The 22855-nt window shown below is 42.5% G+C and overlaps 1 protein-coding gene across 2 annotated transcripts in view; it reads right to left on the reverse strand.

The window, feature by feature from the left end:
- CPZ (carboxypeptidase Z) overlaps positions 1-22855 on the reverse strand; it is a 34514-nt gene that overhangs the window by 11084 nt on the left and 575 nt on the right. The window contains exons 2-7 of one of the 2 annotated variants that reach the window (XM_054066260.1): positions 15156-15289; positions 10701-10724; positions 9095-9469; positions 8103-8315; positions 5811-6007; positions 4691-4852 (exon numbers count right to left, since the gene is read on the reverse strand). In XM_054066260.1, coding sequence (XP_053922235.1) covers positions 4691-4852; positions 5811-6007; positions 8103-8315; positions 9095-9469; positions 10701-10724; positions 15156-15213 — 1029 coding nt within the window. In that variant the 5' untranslated portion in view covers positions 15214-15289. The remainder of the gene's footprint in view (positions 1-4690; positions 4853-5810; positions 6008-8102; positions 8316-9094; positions 9470-10700; positions 10725-15155; positions 15290-22855) is intronic. The other variant, XM_009564624.2, reaches the window with a different exon arrangement.

Consider the following 22855-nt stretch of genomic DNA (forward strand, 5'->3'; position numbering starts at 1 on the left):
CTATTTTCTTTGTATTAGTCCCCGTGCTGCCCCAGAGGTAAAACGTGGCTTTGGCAAAGCAATGGGTAGCACAAACACCACTGTGAAGCAAAGGTGCATCATGTATGGATTACAGCTTCCCTATCAATAAGGTAGAAAGCAAAAGTTCTCCAGGAAAAGCCATGTCTAAATACAGTTTTGCCTGGCATGATTTAAGATTAATGCCCTTTCCCTTTTCCTGACCTAGGCAGGAGGTTGCCTCCTTTCAGATGCCACAGTAATGAACCCAGTCCTTCCATTTTTCAGGCTTCCTTAAAATGCCATTCTGTAGTCAGTGATCTGAACTAGTGCCTCCAGCTGCTGCAGCTGTGCTATTTGAAAAGACTTTACCTTGCACCTGTGGGTTCCCTCTGCTGTAAGGTGAGTCAGAGTCATTAAGTCAGTGGTTTTGTGGTTAGCATATGGACACAAGGTACGTTGTGCAACTTGTCCTCAGGCAACACAAGCCAGGTCGATTTTATCTCTCAGCATAGTGGTAGCCTCTGAATCTTCGTGTTGTAACCCTTTCAACTTCAGTATTATAAAGAGGCAACTTAAATATAAGAGGAGATGTAACAGGTAAAGTCTGACCAACTCAGGAACACACAGCATGCACTTTGCACATCAGAAACTGAACCAAGGGAAGATTACACACAGAGTTTCTAGGAAGGACAGGACCTAAAAAACATTTTTTAAAAGACAGATAAATGGCACTGGAAGAGGAAAAGACAAATGCTCTACACTTTTTGCAGTCTCACGTACCCACTCACGCACACAGTGGTGGGAGAAGAAAACAGCCCACCAGCCTTCATGGAAAGGAAACTGGTAGTGTGAAGCATACTACCTGCTGTGGTCAAAGTACTCGCTTTTCTGGTCTTTGTACAGTGCCTTGGGGTGGTCTGATAACGATTTCTGTCCTGAGGGAATCTGGGACTTAAGCAGCCACTCTGACCTGAACCCTGAAAGCATTTTGTTCACCCTTTGAGCCCATCTCTTCCGAAGAGTAAAAGACCCCAGGTGGCTTGTAAGGGGCTGCGAGTGGCACTGCCTGCACTACAGGCCCCTGCCTGGGGGTTCACAGGGTGGCGGAGGGGCTGGCAACAAGCCTGCATCCTGCAAGTTCTGCAGCACCAGTGCTCCCCAGGAAGACGCTGCCCCGAACTCTCAATAGCTCTCTGTCCTGCCTGCAGCAGTCCCAGCTCTCACTGCCCAGCCAGAAAGGGCACGCCTGGTACCAGAATCAGCCCTGTTTTCAATCTGGAGTCTCATGCATTGATAAGATTTTTAAGTTACTTCTGCAATTCAGTGGGTAAAGAGTAAAATGCACAGTTTTACTCTGAGAGCTCCTAAATTCAGTCCCCCTGATTAGCCAACTTGCTCACTAGATACCTGCACAACCCACAAGACACCACTGTGTCACAGAGTCAGTCTTATTGAAGTGAATGTTGTGGAAAATTAGGAGTTTCAATGTCACTATTTTTATCCTAATAGCATTTCAGTGACATCACTTAGAGTGATTAAGGCTTTGAAATGTGCACATCCTGGTTCAGCTCCACTGGATGATATCAGATGCTATCTGTGTCACTTTGGCCTTTGACAATTCATAGACTTTTCCTTTAATGTGGGTTTTGACTTTTTTTTTTTTTTTACCAGGGGTCTTGCTTTTTAGTCAGAGGAGATCAATTTTAAAGTATCCATCTCACAAGAAAAAAATGGGGTGCAATTAGAAAATAGTTAATTTATTTCTGCATAGGTACAGGAAATGGCCACTACCTCTTTTAAACATGAATCTCATTTCTGTCAACTATGCTGCAATTCGTCACTGTCTCCATAGCTTTCAAAGATTTCTTTTTTCTCTTTTAGAAGAAACCAGACTCGTTTTCCTAAAGACTCTGACAGCCTCCACCGGCACAGGCTTCCAAATTCGGTATGAATCAAGCCATTTTTACTGACTCAATTTTGCATGAAGGCTGAAGTCTCTCAGTTCGAGCCCTAGGACCACTTATTACAATAATTCATAGTAGTGGGGAACGAAACATGCTGTACAGCAAGGGTTACGAGAAGGCAGGAGCTCTCCTGAGTTTATGGCACTGCCTGGGAGCTCACTTTCCATTTTCTGATATTTATACAATGCCCTGCAATACTCAGATAATTACTTTAAGAAGGCAGGTAATAAACACTATTAAGTTAATGAAAGCTGAGATGCTGCTGTTGAAACATCCAATCTAGTGCTTTTGCATGCACAAAGGTGACTACTGTAAGAGCCATAGGTTCATCTGCTTAACAAAATTGAAGATCATTATGGGAGAGCTGATTTGGCTGTCCTGTGGTGCCACCAGCAGAGGAAAGGGATGCAAGGCTATAAGAATGCTTATTGTCATGTTTCTGAACAACGTGAAACTGCAGTCAGCAAGGAGGTTTAGTGGTGTCATCCATGTCACGGGTAAATTGGTTCACTCATAGTTCTGTAAGCTCAAGGATTTGGAGATGCTTTTGGTGTTGCTTAGGTCAGGACCCACTTTGGGGTCAGAAGAATATCTAGAGTTTCCCTGACATTTGGTGCTCTGAGGAATGAATCATTGGACCACCACATTATTTTAACTTCTTGAAAAACAAGACCCACTGAGGCAGAGCTCAGACAGAGGGTGTTTATGTGCCAAGGCTTCCTGGTCCCTTATCTGTGGACACTGGGAGGACTAGCACACTGCAGCTGGGCAGAGCTGGCCGCAGCAGTGCAGGTAACTGTGGGTGAAATTTTAGGCTGTCTCCATCCAGCCCTCTATAAACGGTTATGACGTTACATAGCATCTAAACCAGCTAAATATGTGGCTGTAAAAATTATTTCTGCAAGTGGCTGCTTACACTCACCATCCCTAAGACCGCCAGAAGGACCAGGGCAGAAGCAGGGCTCGGGTGGGAGAAAAGAAGTTAGAGCTAGAAATTCTAGAAAGTTACAGGGACTCTGAGCCGCACAGTGTGAGACAAGCTCACAGCTTGCACCAGTCACTGACACAAAGTGGGATCAAAGCTATCTTTGTCCTTCCCCAGTGGTGCTTGGGCCTTCAACCCTCCACCTCTGGATGGAGAAAGAGAGCAAGTACGCGGCTGGAGGGAGATCTCCATCCTTCATACCACAAAGTCTGCTGTGCAACCACTATGTCCAGTCCAAAAGGGCAAAAGTAGCTTTCCTGCATACCTCCACAGAAAATAAGCATTTTCAGTGATGTTTTGCAGGTGTGCCAGGCACTCCTGTAGCCTGCTTGCATGTAGGGGACAACAGAGCCCATTCAAAACTTCCAGGAGTCTGGCACCCTCACTACTGATTCTGCAAAGGGCCATGCAAAGAAAGGACTCTCTCTGGTAGGTGAGTTTTTGCAGACACGATATGACTCATCAGCCATATCTTTGTGGATAGGCTGGCAGAAGGGCTGGATGGCTGAGCTATACAGCCTTGGCAAGAACAGAAGGAAACCTCTTCAAGTTCATATTCCTAAGACAGGGAGCATCTCTTGTAAGCGTCTCCCCCGGATATATATTGATGTAGGTAAAAAAGACAGCAGACCTGCAATTGTGTGGAATGACCAATTTTGACAAGGTTGAAAGCCAGACAACATCTGCTTTCAAATCAGGGACCCAGTAAGAAGCTGTGATCAAGAGAGACGTCTGAAATAACACAGCGACTTCCAGTAAGCTAGAAATATATATATATATATATATATGTTTGTAAAAACTGTTGTTTTGTTATTATAGTTTTGATTTAGCACGTTCTTCTGTCTAAATATTACCTTATGTTACAAAAGATGGCAAGTTCCTGACTAACTGAATGATCTTATTTTTTTCCTATGGGAACAGGATGACAGCTACTGAACTAAAATGAGCCATCTTCAGAGAACTGCTGTGAAACCCCAGCCAAAGTCCTGGCTTTGGATGATGAGGAAGAGAGTTTCCTAACAAGAGAACAGGGATGGCTCCAAGCCTCAGTCCTGTGTGGGAAAGTAAATCTGCTGGGAGACTGGGGAGGAATCCATAGTGCATCCAGATTCTGCACGTTCATTCATACACCATTTATTTGCTGAACAAAACATTCCGTTTGAGATCTAGACATGGTTCTTAAATGTACAGCTATGAAAACTACTATAAACAAGTGGAGTGAATCAACACTACTATCTCTCTAGACTTTTCTTCTTTTGCACCACTGCAGGCTGTCAGGCTGTTTCCATTGCTCCAGCTGTCAAAAACCATCTTTTATGTGGAAATCTGAAGCCACACAACTTCAAACAAAGCCTTTGTAGGTTTTCCAAGGCAGAAACCACTATTGCACCAAACCTGTGCAGAGCTTAGTGCAATGAGAGCCAAGTCCATAAAAGCTCTTTTAACATATTACCACAGTTTAAGTCACTATTGATGAATCATTACACACTTGTGACCCCATCCTAACAGTCATTACTCTTAATCTCAGACAGCAAAATCCAAATTATCCACAGATTTTCTCAATGGTTTGTGATACCTGCCTCTTTGGCCAGACCCACACCATGATTTTTCATGCCAATTCTGAGTCTGTCCAGTTTATTCCTACCTAAAGAAACTGATGACCAGAGACCAAGCAATCTCAGTTTCTTGATTCCTGAGTTGCTCTGCAGTATATGTGACGTACAAAACCTGTAAGTCATACCTTACCCCACCAATAGGATTGTGGAATGGGAATGTGGTCAAGGCGGGCCCCACGGATCCCAGCTCTTCTGTAAGCCTCAGATGTCAAATCAGGGAAATTTCTATTCAGGTCCAAGTTTTGAGCTGTCTGACGTCCAATGATCCATCCATTGTAACCAGCTCCCTAAATTGTAACATAGAAACAAACCACAGAATAACTTCCTGTCTCAAAACATCACTTCGTGGAGATTATTTAAAATGCCATTTTAATCAAGGGGAAGTTTTAAAAGAAATAAACTGAAAATGTCTGTACTGTTAAAAACCCACACTTATTAATCATTTTTATGCCCATGAACACTAATACACTAACTAGGACACAGGAAGCATTTCACTCACCAGTGATGTGACTCATGAGAGGAACACAGCAGTTTCTTACTCAGCACAGAGCCACATGCAGAGTGGGTTAGAGGAGGAGAAAAAGTAAATATAGCCAGTGTTCCAGGATAGGATCAGGCAGAATGCAATAACCCCAGAATCATATAACAGTCAGAGCTCACCACAAGAGCGATACAAAAACGGAAAGGTCCTATTTTCATACTAATGGTGCAAACAACAAAAGAGAAGTAAAAAGAAGAATGTCAGGTAACATATAATAGAGGTTTTGTTTTCACAGGTCTCCTCTGGACACCAGCTGATCTCTGAAGACTGCCATCCATTATGGAAGTGTGACAGTACAGAAAATAATCACATTTTATTATACCTGCTTCTCTAAAAGAGAAAGAACATCTATTCCACTGTATTAAACTCTATTTCCTTACAAAATAATTTAGCAGTCATTATAGTGAGTCAGGGGGCATTTTGTTCTAGTACTGATAGCAGAGAGTGATAAATGTGTGAAAACGTAACCCAGTCATTCCCATGTCATCGCATGCAGGCAGCAAAAATGATAAACGTGGCTCTTATTTCCTCTTAGCTCTGTTCACATCATCTTTGGAAAGCAACCTACCATCAAACTAGCCTGGGATTCTGGCCGCTGATTAACACTCCCTCCCACATGTGATGCTCCCTTCCGTGTTTGTCCTTTCCCATGATGAATTTTAGAAATGTGAAGTCCTGAACATCTTTTATAAAAAGTCTTTTACCTCTTCTGCAGCCAGTTCATACCCATCAGGGTTGAGCGAAGGTAGAAGATGAATTCTGGTATTATTAATCAAGGTCTGGATGCGAGGGTTCCCAAGAAGATATTCTGAACACAGATACTGTGCGAGGTATACTAGCAGTTCTTTCCCCACAACTTCATTTCCATGCATATTGCCAATGTACTTAAATTCTGGCTTCACTGTGGAATATGAAGTAATAAGATGCTTTAATTTGATTATACCTGGATGGCTTCCAAAAGTAGAATAATCAAAATAGCTTACTGATTAGCAAGAAAGTTGTATTTACACTGCTTTAGTGCATACGCTCCTGTAAACAGCATAGTAGTTCCAGGCGAATTTCCCTCCATTACAAGTGGTTGCAGTGACAATTTAAATAGTGTGAAATAAAGTAAGTTCATACTTTCATAATCCCAAACCACAAGGGGTGACCACTGCTTTAATCTTTTGCTGGATTCATCATTAATTGTGAACAAAAAATGCTGCAAACAAAAATGTCAAGCCATGGCTGAGAAGGAACAAAATGCACCTCTGGTGCTTTCACTTACCTTGGGTGGCTTCAATGCCTCATGTTGTCACAGATCCTAGAAATGACCTGCAGATGTGTAATATATTATCCTTCCGTTTGGAACAGAAATTAGGTCGTGCACAAAAAGTGGCTTTTAGGCAGAATAGCCTTGGAATAAGACTATTAGAAACACATAACTTCACAAATCTCTGCAGTTATTTCAGTTTCCATTCTTCCTTAGAGACTAATGGAAAGTAGAAAACAGATGCACTTTGGAGACATCCTTTACTGTCTATCTCTTCATCTTTGTTCCTGGCTAGCCTTGAGCACCAGAAACTGGAAGAGAGCTGGCACAGAACTATGATACCAGCTTGTGCAGGCTGGAAAAATCTCCAGCTCTAGAGCCATTTCAACCCTCTTTTACACTGTCTTCAGCAAAATGAAGTAACAGATTTGGAAGGAAATGCTAGGTAATGTGTTAAACTACCATCTTTTATCATGTCATAGCACACTTTTAATTTAAAAACCTGATTCATAGGCTTTGTGTTTTCCTGGCAAATGGAGCATCAGCTTAAAAAGACACCTGTAACTCCTTTGCTTCACTCAAGAGAGAAGGATAATAAGCCAGGAAATAGTAATATAGATCTTTTCTCTGTTAAAGATGTCTATTGGGATCTTGATCAAGTTTAAATGCACCTGAAAATATCTCTACACTATTGCAAGGAAGTGTGGTCAAGATTGAACAATGCTAATATCACTCTTGGGTATCTTCTCTGCCTCCTCTGCAGCACAGCACACAGAGGACACAGTAGCTTGACCTGAGATGATAATCTAAATAAAGTGTTAATTCAGACATCATTCAGTTCTACTTCACTGCTGAGGCTGCTTTGGTGCTGGAGCTAGTCTACTGAGAAGAAACCAGAAGCTCTTGGTCTGCAGCAATGGCTATAGCGGTCGACCAGATTTAGTCAGGTACTATATTTGAGCTGTGAGCTGGTAACTAGTAAGTGACACCTAATACTCCACAAGAAAATGAGCTGAATTTTTAAAAATTTAGAGCATTTACAAATCTGTCCCTTGTTGTCTCAGTGTTGAATCTACAAACCAGAAAACAGCACTGTTCTCCTTTGCAGAACAGTTGCAAGGACTCATATCCTGAAGGTATTCAGGTGCTATAATAACATGAATTCCTGGTATCATTCACTTGTTACAGTGACAGATGTTGCACTGACCTTAATTTTTGTTAAGGAGGATTATTTTCTGTGTTTTTTGCCCTTTTTTTGATGTCAATGACCTTCTTGCAAGATGTACATATTTTAGCATGTGAAAGACTATGTTTAGACCAGGCACAGGCATTACTTGTAGGAAGTGTGTAGGATCTGTACAGTGACAAATAAAAGGAAACTAAGGAAGTGGTAGAAGATGGAGAGGGCAGGTCAGTAACATAAAATTACCCAAACTTCTTTCTATGCTAGGTATAAATGAATAACAGCCATATCACTGCAACTAAGTACGCACTCACACATCTAGGAACAAGGAACGTCAATCATTGTCATAAACTGAGGTCATAAAGTCAGGAAATCACAACCAGACTGCAATTGATACAGTGAATGATCAGTTATTGCTGTAATTCAGGAACATTAAAAAGGAGAAAAGTTTTTGAATCAATGCTTTTTACAGTTTAAGTAATACTCTACTAAAATGACTTGTTCTCACTCCGATAATCTGGACTTCCTTCAAAGAATTTGATCAACACTGATATAACTCACGCAGTTCATGGTGTCCTGGCTTAGTTGAAAACTCAATCACAAAAAGATCCTTCCCTTCAAAACTGCGACCTATGCTGTAAGTTGTTGCAATGTGGGAGCATTTAGAAGCAGTCTTCTTCAATGTCCTGACCATTTGGGAATATGAGTGGTGTTTGAACTGAATAAAAGTTGCTGGCAAGTCTGATGGCAGATCTTCCTCAACATCTACTTCTCCTGCAAAGAAGAATTGTAATAGCGTTTACAACCTTGGTCCTCAGAGGATTTAATGAAAGCCTCTTATTTTTCACAGGATGTCTTTTTCTGTAATAGAATTATAAAAAATACAGCCATAATCAAAACCTTAAATATATGCAGTGCATCTTATGCTGTTTAATGTGGCATATTTTGCTCGTGAAACCACACTAATGCATATGCACACTGACAAATATTTTGTGCAACCTCCAGGCCTTTGGCATTCTTAGCACATTTTGGACACAAATGTACAGATTTTCCCCTTTGAATCTGGTGCATCAAATTAATTTTTCAGAGATTCATCTGTCTTCAGCTACCTGGATCTTCTTCATCTAAACAAAAATCTGTGACAATCACTAATAAGATTATTTTAATGAGCTGTTAAGCTTGTCAAGCACTCACGAATTTATGAGTGCGTTAAAGTTTCCATTTTTAAATAAAATATTTCAAATATACAGACAGCTATCATACAGAGCATGGCTTGTAGAAATGCACATTGACAGCCCAAACATCTAGCTCTGAGCTCTCTGTCTTGATGTTCTTTGTATATGAGCGAAAGAAACAGATGTTTCTCAAGTACAGTTTAATTAAGTGTTTAAAATAGGTGGGACAAAATGAATCACACCTTATAGGCATCTGTAAAGATGACAAGCTGAGATGACAAGAAGAAAGGCTTTGTGCCATAGACATGTCAAGCTAAGTGAAATGAGACCCGTCCCATCCAGACGAGTAAGATGTGTCAGCAGAGCTTCTTCCTTTACCTCTCAGCTTTGCCAGTGGGTCAAAACATCCCTCTTCTTCCCCAGCAAAAAAGCGGTCACAGTCTAAGAAGTAGGGCCAAGCCATGTCTATTGCATCAAAAGCAGGAAGGCAACTTTTTTTCAGGTTTTCACAGACATGTCTGCAGGGCTTTATAACTTTGTCCTTTTCACACTGCGGAGCCAGCACTGAGCAGCCCAGGAGCCTCAGGTCTGGATTGCATTCTCCCTGGAGTAAGTTGTGCAGCACACTGATGAGGATGTACTCAGAGCTGTACTCAATCACTTCTCGAGACTTCTGATCCAGAAAATTAGGATACATCGTTTGAGTATAGGCAACATCAGTACAAGAACTTAAGGCGATGTCCACACATTTTGCTATGAAAAGGAGATGAACATGTGAAAAATAACTTGCTTCATTGACACTCTGAAAAGTTCAAAGACAACACAATGAATTACACATTTAATGAACTTATTTTGATCACAGCTAGACTGGAGGCAGTCTGCAATACTCTCAAATGAATTTGATGTCTAAAACCACTTAAAAAAGATGAAAGAATGTATGCCTGGTCTCTATGCTTTGGAGATTGCAAACAGTTTGGTGCAAGTAGATGTCATTCAGAATTCAAACAGTATCTGATTATTTGATAGAGCATCAGGGGTTATCTGATTGATAAACACAGCTCCTAAAATAATATTTAATTCAGTATCTGAACAGCAATGAAAGGGAAAATCCTTGGCCAGAAAACACTGGAGTACCCACATGGGAGTTAATCTAACAAATAGCTTGGAAATCACCAAAATTAGTAAAAGCTGGTTTCCAAAGAAACGCTGTCTCATACTCAATTAAATCTTATCTGATTTAAATTAAGCATAAAGTTTGAGCTTATTAAACACCTGAGAATCCATAAGAGAGAAAAATCCCCTGTTGAGCTGTGAATTTGCTAGTGTCTAACATGGGGGAAACTTCGATTCCTGAATAAAGTGTATCTGTGATACCACTCTCTTCCCTGTTCCTGCCTTTTGGTATGGATTCACTGATGGGGTGTGAGATCATATAGATATTTTTCTTTGTTGGGGAAGATAATAGTGAGATACCTCCTTTGCTTGAATATACAAAATTTGTTAGTACTTTACTGTCTCTGAGACTGCAGTCCCTTTGTGAAGTCTGATTGAAATTACCCAAAGAGTTCAAAAGTCATTTGGGGACTTTACTTGCAGGTAAGCAGGTCCTTAAATTTGCTTACACATATAACCTCATAAACCTAATACATTGTAAGAAATCAGGTTAAGAGTACTTAAGAAGGATAAATGTTTATAATACCTTCAACCCACTAAAGGGTGAAAAGGGAGTAATAGAGAGAGGTCTCTTCATAAAATTACTGGCTGTCATGGTAATGTGGGTACGTTGGAGCCTCCTTCTCTTGCTAGTGTTTCTGGTTGGCAACAAATACTGTTGTCACAGCAGTAAAATCCTGCTTTGTGTGAAAGAGATCATCTTTCTAACGACCTACTACCCCACCAACATTAGAAAAGTTGTCAGGAAATAATGAAGAAATACTCAAGCTTTCAAGATCCTCCAAGGACAACAAGCAAAGTCACATCATACCTTTCTGTACAGTTTGGCATTGACCTGCAAATAAATAGGAAAAAAATAGCATTATGGGACAGGTATCCATGGTACCTCATGTTAGCAGTTGTCCAATCTGGTAGCCCCACAGAGGCCACCGCAGATCTATGTCCTGAGGTCCAGCCATACCAGCAACAAGCATGTATTCCGAATAGGCACATATTACATATACACAGAAAGAGAAAACACAGTACAGGCAAATACAACCAGCACCAAAAGTGTCATCCTTTTCCCCATTCTGGCTAATCGGGATAGAAGACCACTGATGGAAAAGAAGAACAGCAGGGTCCCTCCAGTAGCTCAGCTTAGACATACTGCATCCCCCAGTAGCTAGGCTCAGTTTACTCAGCACTGGCCCCTGGATCCACTATTCTCCCAGTTACCTCATATGCTGTCACTCACACTAGGCTCTCTGGTAGCTGGTCCAGACCTAAGGCAGCCAAAACCCAGACACTGTCGTCTTCCCAACAGCTAACTTGGACCTCCGGGTTCCTCTAGTAGCCAGCTCTGAGGCCCTTTGGTCTCTTCATTATCCAGCCCAGGATCACAGCAACTCAAATACCCAGCTCCCAAATTTTGTCCTGTCTACTCTAGTCCAGCTCGGTATTTGATAGCAATTACACACAGTAACTTACACGCACACTCTGGTCCCTCCAGCTGCTACACCCCAGACACACAAATCCATCTGACCCGTAGTCTCGTATCAGTCACTGGCATGTGGAGCTCCATACACCCCCATCCACACAGAAGAAAACATAGACCTTCACCCAGCCATGGAAATGGAGTTTAACAAGAAGCCAGGACAGACTGCAGAGTTCAAGTGCAGGGCATGGCCAGACAAGCACATGGATCAGACAGTCTTTGATCCACTTTTAAAAAGGAGGACTTCACTCTAAAGTGTGGTTGTATAAGAAATCAGGCCTATATCAGGACATTGAGCTGCCCACCCCTGACAACCTGACAATATTTCTAAGCATGCTTAAAAACTGTAAGATAGGTGCCTAGGAAATTTCACTAATGAAAATGTAGGTCTTCAGTAATCTGGTTTAGTCCATAAGTCCTTGTGACTCCTTCTGTACATATCAAGATGCCTTATGCAGCTTCCCCAACAAATCTATTGGTCCCACATAATGCTGTGAATATCTTTCTTGTAAAGCAATTAAGCCCCTGGTAGATATGAGGGGACATATTTCTTCCCCATGCTACTTCATCCTATCTCCAGCAACTGCATTTTATAATCCTTTTAATAACTTCTTAAAACTGATTATTTCCTTCCCAACTACTCTCATGGGAAAGCTTTTCCAAAAGCTTACTCCTCTAATGGCTAGACATTGCCTTTTAATTTCCTGCCTAAAAGTATTTCGGCCAGTTTATACCCATGTGTTGTTGTGCCAGCATTGTCCTTTAGCTTAAAGAGCTCTACACACTCCCTGGTGCCTGCCTTCATCATGTGTTTGCTGAAAGCAATCAGATCCCTTCAGCCTACTGTTTATTAGGTCAAACAAACTAAGCTGTCTTGATTTTGAAGGAAAGTGGTTTGATGATCCAGCAGAGGCCTCTTTGCTCCGATATCCAGTGATGCTATATTGTCCTTCTCTGATACTGGCAACTAAAGAAAAATATTGCTACCAAGGTATTTGAGCTGTTTTCACCAGTACCTCATAGGAGCTCACCGATTACGTGCAAGCTTTTTAAACACGAATGGGTCTGTTTTCCTTGTGACGCATTGGGGATGTAATTGTGTTGCTAACTCCTACTGAGGGGACAGGCATCTAGCTTCTTGCTCAGTGAACTAAGCATTTGTCCTCATAAAAGCAAATTCATTATGTTTTCTTTTTTCCCTGCGAAGCAAAGTTTAAACTTCTACTCCCAGCACATTTGTTTAAATGTAATTGTCTGCATATGCATTGCTAATGAGTTGATCATTCTTTAGCCAAAAAAAAATAAAATCATTATAATAAGAACAAAATTAACCCTGGTATTTTATCTTGGATGAAGACATTTAGTTCGAAATAAGTTTGGCCCTATATTATGAGTTGTCATTGACCAACATTACAGCATAAAATAAACGAGGCATTAGAACTAGCAGAAACAGCCCATCACCTCTACTAGCAAGTTCTGCTAAGCAGCAAGCTGGAAAAAAACATATCTATACAAACTCCTTTCGTGGCTTTGTACATTCTGCTAACAGCAATAAACAATACCTGGTTCATCAACAGTGCCTTATGTTCTAGGATATCAATATATCCCTTAGTTAGGCACAATACCCTCAGTGACTTACTTATTAAGGCCAGAGCATTTCCAAAAAATCTTCATCTCAGACTGATACTGAATGTATTTTTACATCTGGGGAAAATCAAGGAATAGCATTTCGTACAGTGCTAGCTGGGAAAGAGAAAAGAGTGATTGGTTGTTAGAAGAGCTCCAACAATTATTCCTGCTGATAAAATTGGATGTCACTTACTCCCTGAGTCTTACATCCCAATGCCATCACACCCGCAGCATCTTATGAGGCCTTGGACACAAGTCTGGAACCAGCCAATGTACCATACAGAAGGAAAAAATTGGTGTGGATGGTACTGGCTTGAGTTCAGCCAGATCCCAACAAGCAGAGTGACACTATCTCTGGTTGTCATCAGGTTCATTAGCAATGAATCCCTTTCATTACCTTGAAGGCTGGCTAAGAAATATTTGACACTTTTTTTCCCTCCTCAGCATAAAACGACTGTGTTGTATCTATTATTTCAGACCAGAGGGTCATTTGTGCCAAGAGCAGTTCTTCATGGTTTTTTGGGGGGAGTACAAATGGTCTTTCTACAACAGCTCACATTTCCTCAAAGGTGAGAGCCATTTCCCCTTTGCTGGTTCCATGACCAAGATACAAATGTCCTTCTTGTTTGTCTCTCCAACATGCACTGATCAAATAACTAAACTGAGGAAGACACAATCTTCCATAGAGCAGTTATTACTGTGCAGGAGTGCTATAGCCATCAGCTGGTTTGATACGTGGCACAAACTCATTCTCAATAGTGTCTCGGTATTCTGCTTATTCAGCTGGAGCAAAAAGGTATTCTAGCAACAAGCTGGAACAAGTAGAGGAAACCAAAGCGAAAATGCAGCAGACAAGGTCTGGTCCTCCTCTCTGGCTCTCCGAGAAGCAGCAGCCTTGCTGAGTTTAGCAGATGCCTCTTTCTGCCCAGCTGGCCAGCAGGAGAGGTGGCAGGAAGCAATGGATATTTGATGGAAGAGACATGCAAAACTTTCCTAAGTAAGTCGTATAGAGTAGCTGGGTTCACAAGAGGACTGAATTGTTTATGTGAGCTAGACTAGATGTTAGCTCAGGAGAGGTAAGGACAGCTCTGGTTTCAGATTGCTAGTTGGCTTCTGTATTTTATTTTTACCACGCTTATAGGTAAATGTAATTTATTAATCTATTTATTGAGCTATTAATATGGCTGTTACCCATTGACAAGGACACTAACTAAGATAATAGATTTATTTTTTCAGATGAGGAACCCAAATCCATATAAACATTTCCAATGGCAACTAAAGCTGTTTATGTTAATGTGATAAGCAGGGGTGATTCTTCAACAAAGGATAAAGTTTTTCCATTACTTTTGGACCAGGATGCCTCTCACAAATTTAGAGCTACCAAGACTCACTTGTTGATTAACAGCAAAACTGACTCCTTCTTCCTGGGTCCTCACCTAGATCTAAGCCGAAACTTAGATCGGATACTCAGTTTTTCAGCATACTGTGCTGTTTTCTCTCCGTCTTTCTCTGACAAGAGACATCTATACCACTTCTTCTGCTACCACTTCTTCTACAATTTAGGCCAGCTCTGCCCAAAATGTAACAACTCTTTCCACCACAGTCCTGTTTGAGCTGCCATATGATCCACACATCAGCCATAACTCTGTCTTGTAAACACCGTGGAGTGAAACAGCTTGAGCATTCAGGTTATTAGGAGTTAATATACATAAAAGCAAAATAGAAAGGATCTGTTTTTCACCAGACCTTGCTTTACAGCAAGTCTTAAGTGTATGTGTGCTGATGTGGTGTTTGGACTTTTCCTAAGTTTCCTTATGCCAACACTTGCATATGTTTTGGAGGGTGCGGCTCTGCAAGGGCCAAAGATAATTCTCCAGTGTGTGTACTTATACAAATAAGTGTGGATGCACGTAACTGGGCCAGAGCCTGCCTGCCTGGAAAGCAGGCAGCAGGAAACTCTCTGATGAGACCAGCTCCCAAGCTGCAGATGCACTCTCTGCTCCTGGAGCAGTGAACCCATGGGTCTGGGGCTCTGTGCACAGAAATGACCAGCACATTTGCATCCCTTCCTATTATAGCTTATTTTGTCAAAGCTTCGGCAATGCCATCTAGAACAGCTTAGCCACTGCCTTTCTCTTTTTCATAAGAGGAATGATTTCTTACATCTCCAGATTAACTTGGCAGGCTTCAGTCGCTGCTTGTTCTGTACTTGAAAGAGCATACACCTCTTCTGATTTTTGAGCAGAGGCTTCCCTGGGCTCAGAGGATGAGAGTGCTGCCTCCTCTCATAGTCCCATCTGTGGAAAGATTGGTACAGAGAGATCTTTTTCTTCCTGACCCAGAACAGCCTTTTAAATTTTTATGTTTATTTTTATACTCTACCTATTCCATCAGAGACACAAAAGTCCTTTCAGCAGCACAGCTTCTATTTAAGATTATGGATAGCATAACTTATTGAAGGGGAGAAAAGCCATTTCAAGCTTTCTGAGCCCTCTCTATAATATATTCTTCTGTTTTTAATTTGCAAAGGCAAGCTTAAAAATCTACAATGAAGCACATACATATTTTACTGCCAAGCTTACATTTTTTCCCCTTGATGATTCAGCACTGAAAGAAGCAAGTTGTTGTGATTAACCCTAACCCAGACAATAGAGCTCGACAGCTACTTCCAGTGCCATGGCTTGGCCACTTGCCTTTTTAAGAGCAAAGCCAACAGGACATTTGTGCACTTGAGGATATGGAATAAGCCCAAAGGCCAGTCTTAAATTCAAAATATCTAAATAATTCAGTGAGGCTTACACAAGTGCATTGTTATGACTGACAGATCAAAGAAGATTAGATAATTTATCTTGCACAGACCAGCACACCCCCTACCAGCTCACTGGATTTCTTACAAGACTTTTTTAAAGCGGAAGACATACATTCATCTCAGTCTGTTTACAGTCAAAATCTCTGCCTTTCCAAACAAAGCATTTCAGTTTCTGATCCTATTAGTATTACTCTCCTTGTGGTTCTGCACAGTTCATCAAGTCAGTATTTTCAACCATAATCTGCCTTGTAACACTGAAGAGACAAAATTTATTGTCAGCAGCAATACGCAGACACTGCTGGGCCGTATGGTATTGCAAAACATCACAACAGCACCTGCAAATGACAAAGCACAGCCTGCCTCTGGAGCCAGCTCCTGGCTACAGCACGAGGACATGAGCAGGACAAGATCCATGACAGAATACTACAATCGATCAGAATCACCAGGAGTAGGGTGCAAGAGGAGTGGGGAAGTAAGGGGACTAGTGGCAGAGGAATAAGACAGTTAAGTAGCTTGGCTAGGGGGAAGATGGTTGAGGAGAAAGCCCAGAAGAAAAGGCAGCTACATATCTAAGGCATATATACAGGGGCAGAAGTGGAGAAGATCCCCAGCCAGAGCAAAGGTATTCCAGGAAAACTGGAGGAGAGATTGCAAAAAAGCATTCCACATGGTTAACTCCTTTTTCTGAATACATCTAAGCTTTTGTGAGTAGAGGATTGAATTCCTGTTACTAATCTTCCCCTCCAGCAATTGCAGTAACTAGCACAGGGGAGTGATGAGTTTGCATAGGGGCAGAAGCAGTTTGCAGGAGCCTGTGCAGGCAGTGAGGCTTGCCCTGTTTTAGCCCTGATCCCTAACGTGAAGAAGCCTAAAAGCACCTGAAAGAGACTAGTTTGCCTTTTTGCAGAGCAAGATCACAGTAGGAGGAGCAAGGCACTATTTCTTATTAACCAAACTTCCTTCTAACCCACCTGCTGCCTGGCATTCAGTTAAACACCCGTTTTTATTGAATTACTGAGGGTGTTCCCACAGCAATGATACTGCAGTTGGCTCCTCCAGGACTGTTTCTCTCAAAGGACTGGTCTGGGGCCTGTGAGAAGATGGTGAATCTTCCCCATGGTTGACAGGAGTTCATGCAACCTGCAGACCAGAGGTCAAATTCTGTGCAGACGCACACCGAGACTGCCACTCAGCACTGGCTCTAAGGCAGCCTCAGTGGAGGCCAACAATCCTGCCTAGTTTCTAATTGTCCAGATGCAACTCATACAGAGCTACAGTTGTAGGGATCTAAAAGGAAGAGAAGGAGTATTGCCTCTCTGTCCCCACCGCTCCTCTTGGTGCTTCTAGTGACAGGATTCCTGGTGCGACATCAGCTGTGTCTCTGGCCCATAAGTGCTGCTCCAAGGAGTCATCCTGGCTGGAAATCCTGAACAGAAACATGATCCCAAACCAAAAAATATCTAAGAGCTCTTTTTTGGGGTCTCATCTAAGAAGGGAAAAACTATCAATTAGGAAAATAAAACACAAGGAGACAACAACAATGATGACAGCTAAATGGCCCATTAGTGGCCACATTGACTGGAGATTCACTGGACTGCACACGTGGCTGGGCTGCTGCTGAGCCCGCACTATCTGTGCAGCAAGATCATCTGGAGACATATAGAGACCATTATTCAATGTCCGGCCAATGAAGGAGAAATCTGTTCAGATCTGGGAAATGCTGGCAATAAAACACAGGAAGGGGGGTGAGAAGGTGGAATAGGTCAGGAAATATCTATCACTGTCAAAAAGTATCTACTATCTAAAGTATCAAATTTTTGTCAGGGTGCCTGGAGAAGGGTAAAACCACTTATTAGTGGTCTGAAGCTATGATGGCAGTGTAGCTTTACTTTGTGACCATATACTTTCTAGGGCTCAGTTCCCACTAAGGACGCAGTACTTTGGACACTTGGACTTGATGATCTTAGAGGTCTTTTCCTACCTTAATGGTTCTATGATTCTACTCTTCACGTGCTTTGGCCCATAGCTTAGCACAGTCAGAAGCTTACCTTTGAGTCAGCTCAGTGGAATGCCACTGGACAGAGGATTACATCTGAAAAAATGAGGTTTTATCTTTGGTGCTACAACACTTCCAAAACATTTACCGAAACATCATTCCATCCTCTTTAAACACAGTCTATGCAGCCCCCAGCATTAATCTGTCTTTTCATTAGTTTAGATGTGTGAGAACTATTGTAATCAACAACACATTTGATGTTTTTGCAAGTAGTTGAGTTTTAGCCAAATGTGGTACTTTTATGTTACAAAAAATTGATAGTTAATTCAACAGCCTTGACTATTAATAACACTGGGATCTTAAATCTTTGTTCTTGTCTCATATTGTCTCTTAAATAGGATTGTGCTTTTGTAACACTGTACAAGTGAAATAGTGTCAATTAAATCAATGGAGTTACAACAGGATGCACAAAGGAACTGAAATTTCAGTTTTATTTCTGCAACGGGCAGAGCAACCCTAAGTCCTTAAACTCCATTGACCTGTGACAGCTGTGTCCCACTGAGAAGGCGACTCTGTCCAAACAAGATTCAGGAGTCATAGAAGCCCTGGGTTATCATAAAACCCCATTAATAGACCAAGGCGTGGCCCACACCAGCCTCAAACATCATGTTCACAACATGACTTCTGCACGGTACCTCCATACTCAGCCCTCCCTGAAACAATGGTACCTGTGACATTTACCAAACATTTGGCCCAAGCCTGAGGAAAGCATGGCTTTCACGTGGCCTGGGCAGCCGAAAGGGGGCCATGGTAGCTATCAGCCAGCCAGCACCCTCAAACCACCACTAACTGACTGTGTGTAGAGAAAAGCAACGTCTAGAAATGTTAAAGAGGATCAACCATTATTATTACTGTTTCTTGCTGAAAGCCTAATTGTGCCTTAGGGCAGTAGGGGTTTGGTTTGAGTTTTGACTTCTATGTATTTACACACCTACACTTTGAAAATGCCTGAACAAGTATTCTGAAGAAAACTTTATCTTCAGAATAAAATAATGTATAAACTATTTCAGCACTAAAAGGATATACCCATGTATTTTCTGTTCAATATAAACTTGCTTTATCCATGTACATGGCTGTTTGTGATCCCATTTTCCATGTTAAATGTAGCTGAAGATCAGTGTTTACAGAGAAGCTCACATGACTTGGTGATGAAACCCAGGTTTACGAGAACTAGAATTTCTCATCTTGTGAGTGTGCATGATGTAGACACTAGTTTTGCATTTTTTTCTTTTGACGAGACTTGGACACACCCATCTCTAGTGCAACAGGCGAAATTCCGACAGCTTGGGCTTTCCCACACGTGACAACACAGTGCTGTGGCCATGCTTGGTGTTGGTGCCTGCCTGTGCCAGCCACAGCGGAGCAAGGGACCTGCTGGCACCACTGGCTCTGGGGCACAGAAGCAGACCCCAGGCCACTCCCATGTCACTCAGTGCAGTCACACACATAAAAGCAGCAGTAGCTGGAGAGGCTCTGCCTCTGTGTGTGTGCAGAGCCATGGGTTTCAGCGGGAAAAATGCATTAGAAATGTGCACAGCGAGTGAACTAATAGTCCCCTGAAGCTGGGGCCAGCCTGAAGCTCGTGGAAGGCAATGGGCTTTTGTTTTGCCACTTAGCAATAATTCGCAGCACAAAGAATGCCAGAGAGACAGGAATGCCAGAGATTCACAGAATGGTAAGGGTTGGAAGGGACCTCTAGAGAACATCTTGTCCACCTCCCTTGCTAAAGCAGGTTCACCTACAGCAGGCTGCACAGGGATGTGTCCAAGCGGGTTTTGAATATCTCCAGAGAAGGAGATGCCACAACCTCCCCAGGCACCCTTTTCCAGTGCTCCATCACCCTCACAGTAAGGAAGTTTTCCCACATGTTAAGGCAGAACTTCCTGTGTTTCAGTTTGTACCTGTTGCCCCTCATTCTGTTGCTGGGCACCATTGAGAAGAGTCTGACCTCATCCTTTTGGCACCTGCCCCTTAGATATTTATGAGCGCTGATGAGGTCTCCTGTCAGTCTTCTTTGTTCCAGGCTAAACAGACCAAACTCACTCAGCCTTTCCTCCTAAGAGAGATGCTCCAATACCCTAAAGAAGGGGAGGGGAAATGTATAGCGTCTATATGTGAAGGCAATTTTTCAATCAGTCTAACTTCTCAGAAGGAGATGCGCTTTACTCAATGCCATGGCTTAGAGAAGAGCCATAAAAGCTGTAATGGGCGCCTGAGGAAATACAGTACCCCTGCTTCACAAACTGCTAGATTTTCCAACCCCAGCTCTCTTCTTCATTCCCCCCCCATCCCCTTCCATCTCCAGTGGTTAAACTCGGAGACCCTTAGGAGGCAGAAATCTCTGGCCCATGAGCAAAGTGAGCCAAGATGAAGGGAAATGCCAAGGTGGGTGAGAGGAGGCCCACAAGTGACAAGTGTGCAAGCCAGGGCAGCCCTGACAGCAGTGATCCAGCTGCTCTCCCACCTCCGCAGCTTCTGATCAAAAAGTTCCGGTCCTCAGAAGCGACACTGAACAGGCTGTGTGTGTACCCGAAACACCTCTGGCAGGGAGCAGGGGAAACAAAAGACTCAGGCATTGCCTCTAAACCCAGTCCAGCTCCAGTGCCTTCCCAAAAGCCGCCTGTTCGAGCTGAGGAGCCCACACGGTGGCACCACAGACGGAGTCTGTTTCCCTCTCCACTCACCCTTTTTTTAAGATCTAGGTGTCTGCACAGACACTGGAGCAGTGGAGTACCTCTGCCCCAGAAGTCACCAGCAAAGCACTATCTGAACATAAGTGATCAGGAAAGGGTTTACCACTGTGTTTTTGCAGCTTTATCCTGACTCCTGGTAGCATCCCAATGGTAGAGCTGGCCCCTGCTGTGAGGAAAGTCATCTGCTTTTACTCTTTCAAGGCATGTGACTTCAGCCTGGTTTTACTTTGTTTTTGTTGTCAGTAATTGCAAAGTGCTGCATTTAAGTAATTACCACTGGAACACATCAGTCAGCAGCAGAGATGTGCACCATTCGGATAAAATGTCCCTCCACCAAAGGCTGGCCACCTTTAAGGGGAAAAATGCTAAGCTGTACTTTTCTCATCCAAACTGGAGCCTAGGAGGCCAGTAAAACTCATCAGGGACTGGAAGTGCTGCCTCACAATGGGGCAACGTAGCATCTTATTGCTGGGGGAGGCAGTGGTTCACTGGAGGAGAAGGGATCTGCCTGTGCCATGGCTCCCAGCTGCTGCTCAAAAAGCTCCCCAAACTGCCTGATGCCTGTGCCATAATGCAGGGCTGGATCACAGTAATTATCTCCTCATTTTACTAAATAGAATAGTACAAAGTATTTTGTAAGGATCTTGGTATTGTTAGCCATGTTTCACTTTTGCTTCTTATTTAAAAAGAAAAATGAGTCACAGCAGAGCAAATATCACCAAGAAAGCTAGACAGCCTGCAGAAACCAGCTCCAGCTTTGCTGCGAGTCAGACATTCGCACTGGTCCCCACTGCTCTCCTGCACAAACAGCTCCACTGAGATCCAGAGATCTTCACAAGGGATCCCAAAACAGGGGAGAAACTCCCACTGCTATAGCTAAAGACACAACCTACTGCCCTGCTACTGCCCTGGAAGTTAAGAGGAGATCTCTGCAAGGTCTCCTTGTGAAAACATTCAGCACCATAGTCTCCCTTCTTTTCATGTGGCCTGACATGACTTTATCCCCCCTTGAGAAATCTAGCAGGCCTCTCAATGTCCAAGCTGATACTTTATTCCCCAGTTCCAAGCTGTTATGTAATTCTCCCACCCCTCCAGGATGAAGTGTGCCTCTTCTTCATGTTGCTTACCATGACGCTGGCAGCTAACTTTCCCTACCATTATCCATCCCTCTAGGGACACATTCAGCAGTGTAGTCCCACCACATGCAAGGTGTATTTCCATTGTCTGCCTTTCCTCAAGCCCTCACTGAAACACAGCAAAGCTGCAGGCACACACAAAACATTCTGCCACAGTAGAGTTACTCCTCGATGATCCCTGCATTTGTAGTTGCCCAGATTAATAGCCCATGGCAAAACTTTTTGATCAGCTGAAACTGGAGAAGAATCATACCTCACAGAGAAAGGGCGTGTTGCAAATGCACAGCCTCTTCCTGTAATTGGCTGTAAATAGTCTACAACACTTCTCTTTGTGCAGCTTTATCCAAAAATAAAATCCCTTCAGGCTGCGGTAAACCTCACTTTGATGTTCTTGGGAACAGCACTCTCAAATTATATGTAGTACATGGCACATGGACTGCATTGTGTAGCAGTTCAATGACAGTCTATGGCGTATGTTCAAGCACTGAAATATAGCTGAACTTCCTTGGATAACGTAAAGGTCAGTTTCAGGTTAACTTATCCCTTCCTGTATTCCCATAAAATAAATATTTTTCTGAATAATTTTGAATTTGTACCCTCTGAAAATAGTTTTCCTGGAACAGACCTTGCCGCTATACTGGAATTCAGCTCTTCACCATCCCTACATAAATGAAATCTAGATTAAGTCCGCTTGATTAAAAACACCATCTATTTTTAAAAGGTACTGTTAATATTTTTTATTAATCAGCTACTTATTGAACCAAAAGCTTTCAATCCATTTAGGGGCATGTTCCTATCTAAAGTTTATTCTGATGGATAAATCTACTTTTCCAGCCATCAATTCATGCAAATTCCATATTGCTTATAGCAAGCTAAAACACACCCTACAGCTGTCAAATCCTAATAAATCTTGTCATACTTTGGACTCGAAATAAATGACCTAAAGCTAAATGTAAAGAGAGGATTTTTTTTCTTAAACAGAAAAGCACACAGAAGGTCAGAAGTTCATAATCTTGCAATCTGACTGCACATTCCTAGAAGGCAAGGCCAGAGATGGGGCAAATCCTCTGCATTGCCTACAACAGTGACGGGGATCCCACCAACTGGGAATGCCATAAATTGGCAGAAAGACACAACTACACCTGGCCTTAAAAGACAGCGATGGAGAC

Source organism: Cuculus canorus, chromosome 4 (genome assembly GCF_017976375.1).
Source record: "Cuculus canorus isolate bCucCan1 chromosome 4, bCucCan1.pri, whole genome shotgun sequence".
Classification (NCBI taxonomy): domain Eukaryota; kingdom Metazoa; phylum Chordata; class Aves; order Cuculiformes; family Cuculidae; genus Cuculus; species Cuculus canorus.